Here is a 13,216-nt window from a genome sequence, read left to right as displayed (position 1 = left end):
TTTCTTGGTTTTTTGGTTTACAGGGTTAGCTCCGGTTCGGTTTGTCCACAAGCTTCGTGTTTGGTCCTTGCCACAGTCTGCCAGCCACATCAGAGAACAAGTCCACGTCAGAACCGACGATTTAATTTATGCAAAAAGAAAAAAAAAAAAAGGGAAAAGAAAAGAAATCTGGCTTTTGCATATTTGAGTCTTTGACCCATTTACGTGTCTTTCGGGGTCAGATGGGCTGACCACTTTTTTTGCCAAACATGGCCAAGCCGACTCGTCGTCATTCACGTGCTTTGATTTGGGTTATCCTATATGGACTTATCATTTATGTGGGTGTTACTGTTGGTTCATTGTTCACGTCATTGCCAATATTCAATGAGTTTACCACAGATTTGCTCCTAAAAATGTAAGCTAAGATCATTAGTTCATAAATTTTACGACAGGACTCAATGGATTAATTGAGTTGATGAAGATCAAATATTTTATTTGTAAAGTTCAGATTCGGTTTTCAATGATTTGTAAATTTAAATTTTTATACATAAAAAAAATTTTACTAAAAAAAATATGCGGAAAGAATATCACTAATGCTTTATGTTTAGCCTTTTTTTTTTTTTTTAAGAAACAAAAAAAAGTGATTTATTGATCCAATAATAAGATGATAAGTTGATAGTTTAAGATTTGTCATGTCGGTATCTCCTCCCCACTTTATTTTCAAAAATGGAATTTTATAAGAAAATTGCTAGTAATGCACAATTTACACACGTTAAATAGATGCAACCAAAAAAAAAAAAAAATCAACTCTCAGTCCTCACTTTAATAAGAGTCAAGTTTACCGAGTTGACCAATAAACCCAGTTTGTGCCAAACTCCGTCCACTAGGCGTTCATGTCACCATAGTCATACATCAAAAAAAGAATGATAATATATAAACAATAAGAAACAGTAATTGAGCATGTGAATTTCATGGGAGCTTTAGTCTTTAGTTTTTAGAAATATTTTCTAGAATCCCACCTCCCTCACCGTCCATGATATCGATCCCTAGTGGAGCCCCCATAAAATGTTTCAGATATTTCATATCTTGTCTTCATCATGTTCAGTTCATCAGAAAATTCACTGGAAATTAATAAGATACAGTTAAATTGAGTTATGAGTTGACCAAAGTTCGAGTTTAGAAAAATGGTACGGGCTTTTGATAGCCCATGAATGTGAAAAATGCTTATGGGCTTCGATAGAAGTATTGAAAGTAACAGATGGATTCGTGGCGAGCCTTTTTTTTGTTCTGCTTGGGCTTGGACACTGAAAGTTTTGATTATTAGAGATGATACTATGCCACTGAAGCAGTTATTGGATCATTCTATTGACCCAAAAATGGATTATTCCATTAACTACAAGGTTTAAGATCGTTTTAGAAATCAATTACAACATGAATCAAGAATGGTAGCTTCCATTTTTCTTTTTGATGTTTTGGCGGTTTTATAATTCTTTCTCAATGATGGATGATTAACTTGTTATAAGTCAAACTTTTATCATTATGATTCCCATCAGAAAGTCAATAGAAAGAAACAGGAAGCAACTAGCAAGTATAATTTTTTCTAGACACATGTGCAAAAGAGTGTTAGGTTGAGTTTCCCATCTTTGTTTTTGTTCATCAGCAGTATGATTTCGTACAGTACTCATAATATATATTAAGTATGCTAAAGTGAAGTGACCATTATATTTCATAAAATCTTTTCTTCATCCTCGTTGGTAGTCACTAGCTATTTCTTTTGGCTTACTACTCGGACAGGATGAATTTGTTTGAGCTTTGTTTATTATTGGGTTAGAAGAAAGCGCTGATGACTGATGAGTGGTGACAGTGTAGAAATGAAAAAAGAAAAGAAAAGAGGAAGGATGTAAGCCAATCCCAAAGCCAATTGTGGCAAGAATCCATACTTGAATCATTGAGCTTCAACCAATAATAAAGGAATGGATTTAGGCTTTAGACATATAACATGTCTAATGGAAAGACGACAGCCATATCGCACGAGTAGGGGGAAATGGGTAGAAATTGATATGGGTAATATAATCTCTGAGTCATATTGGAAACGATTTATAGGGGCATACATAACTTTTTTCAGGCATTTAGAATTTCTTCTTTGACGAAAAGCAAAGTGCAGAAGTGCTTCTAGCTTTTGAGGAAATGCTCTCATCACTTCCCCATACGCTCAAATATTCCACTATCTTTGATAAATTTCAAAGGCTTATCATAACAAGAGGAATTGAGAAATGTCTTGTCCAAGCGACAATTTCAAAGAATATTTGCATAACCCCAACCCCTATGATGCCGAGTTAATATTCACGAATGTTTCTTGCAATTTGGAATATTTTGATAACTGCTCGACTTTTCTGTGTGCCTCAATCGCAAAAAACGCCTTTACCTAGAAGTTCTTGTCTCGGGAAATTTCGGAGCAGTTTTCTGATGGACCGTAGGCTGCTATATATCCTAAATTATAACTACAACTAGAGGACTCGTCAAAAGAGGATTGGCTAAACTAAGTGATGATGAAAATCTTGCTGTGGACTCAGTCAACAAGTTCCTTCCTCTTAAATATATATATATATATATATGAATATTTTTGTGAGGATCGAGTAATCAATTAATCACTTTTATGCTAAGAGTCAATGCACTACTATTGGTAGACATGATGTTTACTTGAAAACTTGGATCCATAAAGGGTTTGATGTACTATATGTTTCACCCTATACTCTCTTGCATGTTACTGGCAAAAATTAGATAAAAGTAAAAGCATGTAAGGCAAGAGCTGAGGATAAATTTAATTAATTCCTTTTTATATGTATAAGAAACTCTCAACATTTTTGCAAGTATATATAGTTCCAACTGCCAATATATGCTTTATTACTTGACAAAAATGAAGTTAATATTAGTACAGTGCATTACGATTATTCCTTCTCCAATTCTATTATGAAAAAAAAAAAAGAAAGCATATCCTCACGGCCACTTGCAACATTATTTCTAGCTATATGATTATTTTGGGAGGCGTCAACTATATAATTAATTCATGCGTATTTGATCATTGATTTAAGTCAAAGAACTATGATAATTGACGAAGATCCGGCTAGCTTGCTCTATTTTTTCTACATTTAGATAGATAGAAGGAAAAAAAAAGTCCTGGGCTGAAAGCAACAATTAAATGATTAATCCTCGTTGCTCAAGTCCCCATACAGCACGCACAGTTGCATATAACTTTCTCGTCAACGCGGTTTTGTCCTGGTCCTGGGGGCCTACGTTCATATTGCAGCAGTTCTGGTCATAAAGTTAAGGGGATGACTTGACCTAATTATGGAAAAAATAAGCGTATTCATTTCTAAATTATATCTGGAGACGCGAGGCATGTCTGGTGGCTCTATAATGCGAGTCTCCATGCATCAAGATTGCCCGTAATTCCGTTTCAATGTGAAATATATGTATACGAGACCCGCTTGCAGTTGTAGACAGGTTTTTCAGTGACTTAATTTATTGACAACTGAAGCAGCACAACAAACAGGATGTATCTAATAATTTGTTTTCATTACGTGAATTTAGGAGAATATGAAGCATATATGTATAATAAGCAAAAGCAATAATCTGAACAAGCCAAAGTCTACAAAGACCCACACGTTTCAATTTTCTTGTCGTAGCACATCTGCTAGCTAGGATAGTGTAACTAACCTCGTCAAAGCGTGTTTTCACTTTGGAAAAATATTGCTGTTTCGAAACAATCAAAAACTATTGAATAATTGAAAATTAAATTATGAAGAGAAATTAAAAGCAATTATTATATTTTATTTTATATGTATTAATGTATATGTATTTCTCCTAATTGCGCATATATTGTGTTTTTTTTTTTTCCTATTCAGTATTCTTTACTTTTTACCATCTTATGATATATATACTAACTATACTACGCCCATATGTACCGTATTACCTGCTGCAAATATATTCTATTGATGGTAGTTCAAGTTTCAGCTCCAGGGACTCGGAGCAACTCCTAGATTTTGGAACATATTGTGATGCAAATTTGTGATGGAAGTTTCCTCCGCTAGGGCAAAACACCAGAAACTAAAGCATGAATAACGAAAGAGCTGGCCATCAGCATCAAACATCCGAGTTTCACAGGTGCATGGCAGTCAAAGCTGAGAAATTCTTAGCAAGGAATAATAATATTCATGATTCTTAGGTTAATCAAAGCGTTATACAGTTATATTTCATCTTTCTCAAAGTTCAACTCAATATAAAATTTTGAAAGTTTTAATTAATTACAAGTCGTCTGTATATACATATATATATATATATTGTTTGGTCTAAAATGTTAGAGTCAATGATTTTTTTATAATGAATATGGTATAGCTTATATGTATTTGATAAATCTTAAGTTAAATTTTTTTTTTCAAGATTAACATGTACGAAAGTTTGGTTATAAATTTTTTTTTTCATAAAAATTTATCTATTTTAATGGTTTATGGTCTTTGGATACGCAATGCCTTTTCCAATTCAAGTCAAACTAAAAGTTGAAAGTGGAAACAGGGGATCCAATCCAATCCAATCATTCCAAGTCTCAGACGAAGAAATGGAAAATACGAAACCAAACAAATTTGCTTTAGACCATAACTTCGTTTTGGTGCTATGAAGATCAACGCCAACAACGCAAAGCAATTGGAAACCGCGTGAACAAGTTCTAAAACTTTCGATCGACAAGATACTAAATAGAAGAGTACGCAAGCTGGCCAAAAGACTTATTAGCTTTAAAAAAGAGAGACAGTTGATACTTGCAATACTCAATATGAACCACTTAAATTTACAATCAGAATTTTTCTTCACCCGATCGTGAATAAGTCAAAAACAGTTGCAAGAAAATATTAAACAAAGTTATTAAAGTAATAAATGCCAATCATTATCAGGTTGGCAAAGGATGCCATTACCGTCGGTTTCGTTTTAATCTCCACTGATAATCTTAGGGAAAGAGAAAAACAAACTAAAATAAGAAAAAGGAAGATAAGTATGCAAATTTAATTTTGTAATATGTAATTAACGAAACTAGCCATCCTGATAAATTTCAAGAAACCATGAACGCCCAAACCTCCATGAACAAGGATACTTATAAAACAAACGATAACACCTTTTAACCCATTAATGATCTAAAACCGAAAAAAAAAAAAAAAGTCGTAAGGTTTTTACCATTTTTTTGAACAATAACACAACCCTAATCTCGTTTCTCCTGACTAGGTGAAGTAAGTGGAAAAAGTGTCAGGAGCTCCGGTGGTTGGCTTCCTCTTGGCGTATTTAATGGTGATGGATGCAAGTAAAAGCCCCTCTCTGCAATCGCCTTTTCCTCCTCCGAAACCACTGGAGATGATGGTGATACGGTACCAGAACTGGAGTAAAAGAGTGATTCAGACCCCAGTGGAGTCACCGGACTGGGAAACGGCGACTCAAGGGGGCGAGCTTGACAGGGAGAGCAGTGACTAGGTGAGTGTCGTAGAGTGGTGAGGCCAAGCTTGATCTCGAGCTTTCTCATGGTATGTTGCCTACGTTCTTGGAGCTTGAAGGGTGGACGGCGTGGGCCTGTTGGGTCACCAGGAAGGGAAGTTCTTGAGGAAAGCCTTCCAGGGAGGGTAACAGGGAGTTTCTCTGTGTCGCTGGCGAATCCTGTAAGCTTCTGGACCAGGTCTCTGAAGGTGTTTGCATCAGCCTGAACGAAAGTTGTTGGCGTTGGCGTTGCAGGTGATGATGAAGCTATGGTGTTTAGGTGTTTTTCCATTTCAAAGAAGGGAGTTTAATTTAGAAAATTAGCTTTCGAGAAGACAAAACTGAACTAAGATAGAACAAAGTAATTTTTGTTGATGGTTTTATACAGAAGAGAAAGAGAATATTTGATGGGATGTTTGTGTGCGTGAGTGTATTTTCGTTGTGTTGCCAGCGACAGGGATGTTTTTTCACTACGGGATACTTTGAAGACTATCAGTATTGTATGGGCTTTCCCTTTCCTTCCCACGCAATCTGAAAAATGTATGCCAAATCTGAAAGTTTAACTTCTTCAATTTAATAAAGCATCTTGACGGGTATACATTTCATATCATCGTCAATAAATACATCTGATATAAATCTTAATTATGGTTATATATTTATAGAATAATAATAAGGTCTTTATTGCACATCTCTTTCAGTAAAATACCATAAAATAAAATTATATACTATTAATTACTAGAATAACATAAAAGGAATCTACACCTTTGAGATGACCAAAGTCGACACATAAATCATAATCCAAATGTGAAAAGTATTTAATCTTTAGACTTGGAGACTTTAATCGTCATAATTATCTTTTTTTTTTCTTTTTTGGGATGGTGTTGGCGGTGGTAGTACCTTGTTTAAGATCTTTAACCAAAAGAAGGCATTAAAATAAAGTAGGCTTTCATTATCAAGCTAACTCGAAAGAGGTCAATTACTTCAATTTTGATTGCAAAGAAAACCCTATTTAATTTCCATTCACCATCCAGCTGATAACCACAAGGAGATTAAACGAATACTGAATGATTTAAATAGTTGAAAAAGTTGGTTTCGAAGGGTAAGTGGTTTCTATCTCTTGTACCATCGACGTGCACCAACCATTAATCCTCCTTCCCCATTGTACTATCACGCACTAAAACCTGTAATCTATGTTAAGGGCAGGGAGAATCCTGGAATTAGAGCAGTGAAATATATCCATATCTGCTATATATCTTATCAGGAACAGGCTTTGAAAATGTTGATCTTAACAAATAAAACGAGAGCATGCTTTGCTTGCCATTTAAAGAATTGTGAAAAGGATTAATTAGACCACATAAAAATTGCATCTTACCTAATTATGAGGTAGAGTGTGGTGTAGAGGACAATGATTAATTTTGATTTGGTTGGATTTGAATATGATTGACAAGAGTTATGCATGGTAAGTAACATTTTTATTTTTGATTCAAAGAAAGTTATAGTTTGAGATAGGAGAAAGCAACTGTAGGTATTAAAATTTAAATTATAAATTTATTTGATGTCAACTATAAATGATAAGTACCCTTTGATCTAATACAGCTAATTTGATTAACACATCAATTTTTTTCCTGTCCTATTGTAGAATCATCTAGGCATTGTTAATTAAGTGAAGTTGCCTTGTACATTGCATAGTTAATCAAGTGAAGCTGCCTTGTACATTGATTGAAAGTGAGAGCTTAATTATATTAGGCAACAGGCATGATGGGAAAACATTTTCTAATTGACTCTCATTTGGAAATTTGATACTACTCTTTTTCAACGAATCATCCCCTGATTTGTTGGTAAAGGAACTTTCATAGAAGCAAACATGGAAACCCAATTTAGTTAACTCATACATGCAGCCTAGGCAAGATGGGCCACTTGACTGGGTTTGCTTGGGCCAAACATATTAGTTAAGAATTTAGGTTACTTTGAGGTTCTCAATAAGGGCCAATTAGCATTGATTCCTACTTCTTAAAAAAAAATGTTTATAGTATTATTTTCTTCATCTTTAAATATTTTCAACAATGAGGAAATGTTAATCTCTTAAACTTTCAACTTTGTTTTAGCATTTCAAGTACATAAAACGAATTGAGTTTAAAGTTGTACAACCTTTTACGACCCAAGAAGAAAACATGTCCTATTTGAATCATGATTTATCATATAATTAATCCTGAAATTATTGTTCTCTCTTTCATTAAAAAAAAAAAATCTTAAGTGTGGCGCTTGGGCTTATTTATTATTTTTTATATAGAAAATTCATAATTTAAAAATATATGAATTAAAAAAATTTTAAATTTAAATTTATTAAATAACATATCATAAAAATAATTATACTAATAAATTAAATTAAATCAAAAAAATTTATTTATCTACTTTGGACCATAATGTAAATGTATCTGGCTACCAAAGTTACCCCAGCCTGACATATTTGCACTTGTTGCCGCTTTGAGCAGGCAAAGCCCGGAAGCCTGACCAATCCAACAAGGGCAAATCAAGTGATCGATTTTTTTTCTTATTACTTCTCCATCCAAAGCAAGACATGGGTCGTGGGGCCCTTCCCTCGTCCATCGTTATAGTTTAGACAACAGCTCGCAATTTATTTGCCCTTTTTCTTTCTGAAAACGAGGGACTTTTGTTGGGTTAGACAAATTCCCTATCTTTGAATTTTCTTATATAAAAAAAGGCCAATATCTGTGCTGGTAATACGGGAAATGAAGAGTTGTGCGAGTTGTTACCGGCCAGTGATCGTGGGCAAGTCAATTGAGAAGAAAGACATGAGCTTTGTTTCGATAAATAGAATAGCGTTCGGTGCTGGGATTGTACCCCAAAGTAAAACTACAACTGCAAGGTCCAAGGGTTCAAGGGTTTTGGATGTCAGAGCTTCTGTTGTTGATTCCTATGAGAGCTCTTCCGATTTTGTTAAGCGTATGGAAAAAGCTTGGGCCATCTCTCAGGTACAAATTTTATTTCTTTAATGTTATTATTTGTGGCCCATAATTCAAATCTTTTAGTTTGAGTGAGATTTTCGAATTGATACGCTCCCAATTTCATCACATCAATGATTCAGCTTATGATAGAATTTCAAATTTGTTGCAAATTTGTGCATTAAAACGCATTTCTATAACTTAAAAAGGAATAAATTTGATTGGATTTATACAGAGTGATTTTATTTTCTTAAATTTTGTGACAAGTGATGTTGGGTTGTTAACATGGGATGAATCTTAGATATTTAAGATGTGTTTGGTACACAATATTATGATATAATAACCTAAAATGATATTATGAATAAAATTAAATTAAATAATGATCCTATTTTATGTTTGATGTGCGCAAATATCATAGACTAGAATCATTTATTTAAATTACTGAATAATTTTTAAGGAGATAATAGGATATGTAAATTCAATCCCATAAATTAAAAATAATCATCTTCATTTTGGGAGGATTGAATTATCTTATATCAAAAGAATGATTAATTTTTTTTGTAATTTTATCTCTTTTTTTAGATACAAATCAAATATAATATAGGATTATTATCATCGTATCATATCCTATCTATCATCATATGCACCAAATATCATATTAAATTCTGGAGAATTTCAGTATGGATGGCTTTATCTTATTGAAATCTCTGGTCGAGTAGATTGCGAAATTGGGATGGGGAGTGCTCCATTTGTCTTCATTAATTGTGTACAGATTTAATTAACTGGTTTTATCAATTCTATGGTAGTTTCCAACTCCATTGTAGTTTCATTAATTCCAGGTTTGTTTCTCCGAGATATTTCCTTCGTTCTTAAAACTTACACTGAGGAGGTGATGATGTAAAAAATTCTATGAACTTAGCAAATACATGTGCTATAACATGACAAAAATGTTCAATATCCTATTAGTCCATTATGTTTCTGCTGTTTTTAGTTCCATGCCATAGAAAGTACTCTAGGAAAGAGGTCCTAAGATAATGTTGATTCTATTGAAATGCATGGGATTTTGAGAATACATCCTGTTTTTGCAGTAAAATAAAGGATTGTTGTTTATGCTCAACAAAAGGGACTGCATCCCTTTCATGTAGGACGCTTTTGGAAACTTGTCAACTCTTTGAACCTATTAAAGGCTAAACAAATATCCTCTTTTTTGGGTCCTAATATTTTCTTTCTTCATGGTTTTTACAGCAACCAAAGCCAATTGCTTGTTCTTCATGCAACTCCAAGGGGCACGTTGAATGCAAGTGGTGTGGGGGCACAGGCTTCTTTATACTTGGGGATAATATGCTCTGCCAAGTTCCTTCTAGAAATACTAGTTGTGTAATTTGTGCTGGGAAGGTAAGTATATATAAACTTTAGGCATATCTATACAACATTATGCATATCCTTGTTAATCTTTAGCATGCAATAGCACATGCTATGCTCTCAACTGCCCTACTAACTGAAACATTGTTTTCATTCATGGTTATTTTAGGGATCCAAGTGCTGCTTTGACTGCAAAGGAACTGGATTTCGTGCCAAGTGGTTGGGTGAACCTCCTATTTCCAAGTAGTGGGTAGCTTCTCCATTTTTGCATGTTACCAAGTTAAAATGTTGTTGCCTGTAGGCTGCAAACCACCATAAAATTTGTTTACTATGTCCAGTTGGAATGGCATACCTTCTTTGACTCCAAGTGCAAATCACCCCATGTATTTTTTGTTCATGTTTTTGTACGATCTTGCCTCCATATGAAAAAGAAAAGAAACAATAGTTGTTAATTATTGTTTGAAATTTTCATAATGTTGAATAATTCATTGTTTATCGAGGCAAAATTTATTCTAAAGTCTTATTTTTTATGCATAGCAAGATGATATCACTTGTCAAATTGTAGAACAGTGAAGTGTACAAGAGCACCAAAATACATTCTTTCTAAAGAAGACTGATTAATGCTTGAAATGATTATGCTAAGTGCCGTTTCGAATTGCTATTTCCCTAAAATGCATCATGCCCTTCCTGGAAAAACAAATGCAAAGTACTGGAAGAATAGGACACATACGCATTACAAAAAAGCTAACTATACAAGATTTTATGTTTATTAGTTAATATGTCAATCAACACAGTGAACAGTAATCAATACAACACCTAAAAGCACAAAGTTCTGGGTAACACTAGAATATGTCAACTCATTGTGGATATCTCAACTCATCATCCTTGGGATCACAAGTGAGTGAAAGTTATTCAGTTGCTTTGAACAATAGCTGAGAACAGTAATTTATTAATATCCTCAGACTCTGATTCCTGCGTCTCATCTCCTGCATCAATATTACAAAAATGTTAAAATAAAGACATTGATGCAAATGCATTGATTGCGAAGAAAGCAACTTGCTCTCGCGCAAAACCAATACCTTTAAGGCATGCAAGAGTGTATCTCAAAATTATTCACACATTGGGTTAGGTTTAGGAACCTTAACCAACTCCTATTAGCATGTATAAATTTAACCTCCATGAATAAGAGGGAACAAAACTTTAGCCTGAAATCTTAATCTGAAAGTACTACAATAACTCAATAAGCAATCAAACAAGCTCATGGAACTCCATAAATACTCTCCCCCTTAAAAACTCAAAATTTTATGAAGTTCAATGGTGGATTAGCTCCCCAAAAAATGTTTAAATCAAGTATTGAGACTACAGAATACACTATAACAAGCAACAAAAAGCCACTACTTCTGAATCTTTTAGATCCAAAAGTCAACATGTACCATCTAATGCCAAATTTTATAGGGGACAAAACTTAAGTCCTAATTGCCAATGCCTTCTTTTGGGTGTTTGTTTAGAGCAATTTCAGACCACCAACAGTTAAGCCAATCATATATTCATATATTCATATATGCCAACCTTTCCAATCCCAATGTTATATCGCCACCATAATCTCTTTTTCACTATTGAAATAAAATGAAGAATGGTATCTGCCATTATTGAGCAAAGAACCAAACATACCTATTCTTGATCTGACTTGAACTGTCCATTCATCAATGACCTGCATGAGGCAAAACATGAAAGTGGTGAAAACCTTTCTTCTAAACCATATCAGTTTTAAGTGTGTGAAATGTCAGAGTAGAAGTGCCTAACTTTATGACAAGATTTAACTAATGTAGGCTTTATCAAGAAAACCTAAACTACCGATGAAACGTCTAAGCATGGGTGTTTAATCTTAAGCAGAGCCCACCAATACTTTGATCTTGGTTGCTTGCTGGCAAGTGGTGCAACCACTTTGGAGACCACTTGGAAAATAGGCAACCTTAACAACTGCTGCATTGAACATTTGCAGTGGAATTGATCAACATCTTCATCATTCATCAGCATAACCATTAATTATCATGCTTTCCACTATTATAAATACATGCTTCTACTGCTTACAACTAGCATAATGTCCAAACAAACACAGCTTTGAATTGACAAAGAAAGAAGGAAACCTGGTTGAAGTTGGTGAATGCTGAATCATCAGAATGACTGGTAACAGGAATGGCCATTGATGTTTGCATACGATGGAGCAAATTTCTGTTCCCAACAAGAGTTGTCCTAGCCTTATCAATCAAATCCTGAAAAATGAAATTAATGAATAAACAAAGGTCAACTCCAAATATCACCATGTATCTCAACTTCAAAATACTTAAACTTTTAAAAGAAACCCCCTCTGAAATTCCTAGATTAAAAAAAAAAAACCTGTTTGGCTGATAAAAGCTCACGGCATTGCTCAGTCAAGCTCGATAATTCTTCCTGTATCTTCTTTATTCGAGACACCAACTTCATAGGATTCGCCTGCAATCAACGCTCAAAAAAACCCTAATTGAGTTAAAATTTCTTTCCTTTTATTTTCATTTTCCCCATAGAAAGTAAAAATAAGATAAATGAAAATGAAAATTTAGGAATCTAAAATGGAATTTGTAGAATTTTGACTTACACTATCAGGATAAATTTGTTGAAACTCCTTCTCGAGCCTATACTGAATCACGAGGAGATCATGGTTTGCTTTGGTGAACAAATTCACCAAATAATCTGCTGCTTGATGATGGTTTTGTTCCTGATGATTCCGATCACCCATCTTTCCTCTCTCTTTCACCCCAATTAGGGTTTTCTTCTTTTGAATTATGATATTTGCCGCCGCATGCTAATAAAGCTTGCGACTTTTTTCTTTTTACTTTAAAACCACGCGCCAGTTAAGAGCGTGTAGTTAAAAGGTTCTCCCTTTCCCCTTAATTTCACATCACCGCCTGTCTTTAAATATAATTGCGCAATTACCCTCAAGACTTGCCTTCTTTTCTGATTGATTGAAGTCAACTCCAATGCTGGAGTTAAATCAGTGTCGCATTGCTACTTGTTAGTGCTCGCAGAGTGATTTTATCAAGGAACAGTATTTCTCCCTTTTTTTTTTCTCTTTCCCTCTCCTTAATTCACTAAGTATCAAGATAGAAGCAGTTTGTTAATCATCATGATTTGTGAATTCATGTTATTCCGTATCATATTTTATTTAAAAATTATATATTATAATTTATTTTGATATAAAAATATAAAAAATATATATTTTTATTAAACATATATACAATTATTATTAAAATTTTAAATTATATTACATTCTTATTATTTTTTATATAGTGTTCATGTTTTATAATAGTATCATGTTTTAGATTATCAAATATAAATTTATTGAGTTGTTGAATAGAATA

General features: G+C 33.7%; 3 protein-coding genes across 7 annotated transcripts; 1 reads left to right on the top strand and 2 right to left on the bottom strand.

Annotated features, from left to right (window-relative positions):
• Window positions 1-5,005: 5,005 nt before the first annotated feature.
• LOC111300451 (VQ motif-containing protein 31-like) lies at window positions 5,006-6,082 on the bottom strand. The gene has a single exon (XM_022896080.2). It carries the CDS (start codon window positions 5,783-5,785, stop codon window positions 5,228-5,230), a length of 558 nt encoding a protein of 185 aa, XP_022751815.1. The 5' UTR covers window positions 5,786-6,082; the 3' UTR covers window positions 5,006-5,227.
• A 1,803-nt stretch (window positions 6,083-7,885) lies between these two features.
• LOC111299429 (uncharacterized) lies at window positions 7,886-10,352 on the top strand. Its single transcript, XM_022894613.2, has 3 exons — window positions 7,886-8,486; window positions 9,702-9,851; window positions 9,988-10,352. Exons 1-3 carry the CDS (start codon window positions 8,244-8,246, stop codon window positions 10,063-10,065), a joined length of 471 nt encoding a protein of 156 aa, XP_022750348.2. The 5' UTR covers window positions 7,886-8,243; the 3' UTR covers window positions 10,066-10,352.
• A 175-nt stretch (window positions 10,353-10,527) lies between these two features.
• On the bottom strand, window positions 10,528-12,911 carry LOC111299428 (uncharacterized). Of its 5 annotated transcripts, none has more exons than XM_089747422.1 (6): window positions 12,454-12,911; window positions 12,216-12,311; window positions 11,966-12,091; window positions 11,719-11,801; window positions 11,490-11,529; window positions 10,528-10,804 (listed from the first exon to the last, which is right to left on the bottom strand). In XM_089747422.1, the coding sequence occupies exons 1-5, from the start codon at window positions 12,592-12,594 to the stop codon at window positions 11,490-11,492; spliced, it is 486 nt and encodes a 161-aa protein (XP_089603548.1). In that variant the 5' UTR covers window positions 12,595-12,911; the 3' UTR covers window positions 10,528-10,804. The 5 variants fall into 5 exon arrangements, with proteins under 5 accessions (XP_089603548.1, XP_089603549.1, XP_089603550.1 ...); XM_089747423.1 differs by having other exon boundaries at window positions 11,719-11,798; XM_089747424.1 differs by having other exon boundaries at window positions 11,725-11,801; window positions 12,454-12,910.
• Window positions 12,912-13,216: the final 305 nt, after the last annotated feature.

This window comes from Durio zibethinus, chromosome 18 (genome assembly GCF_047325235.1).
Source record: "Durio zibethinus cultivar Kanyao isolate XHJ-2024 chromosome 18, ASM4732523v1, whole genome shotgun sequence".
Taxonomy (NCBI): Eukaryota; Viridiplantae; Streptophyta; class Magnoliopsida; order Malvales; family Malvaceae; genus Durio; species Durio zibethinus.
Note: the sequence above shows the minus strand (reverse complement) of the source record. Positions and strands in the feature narration are given on the sequence as shown.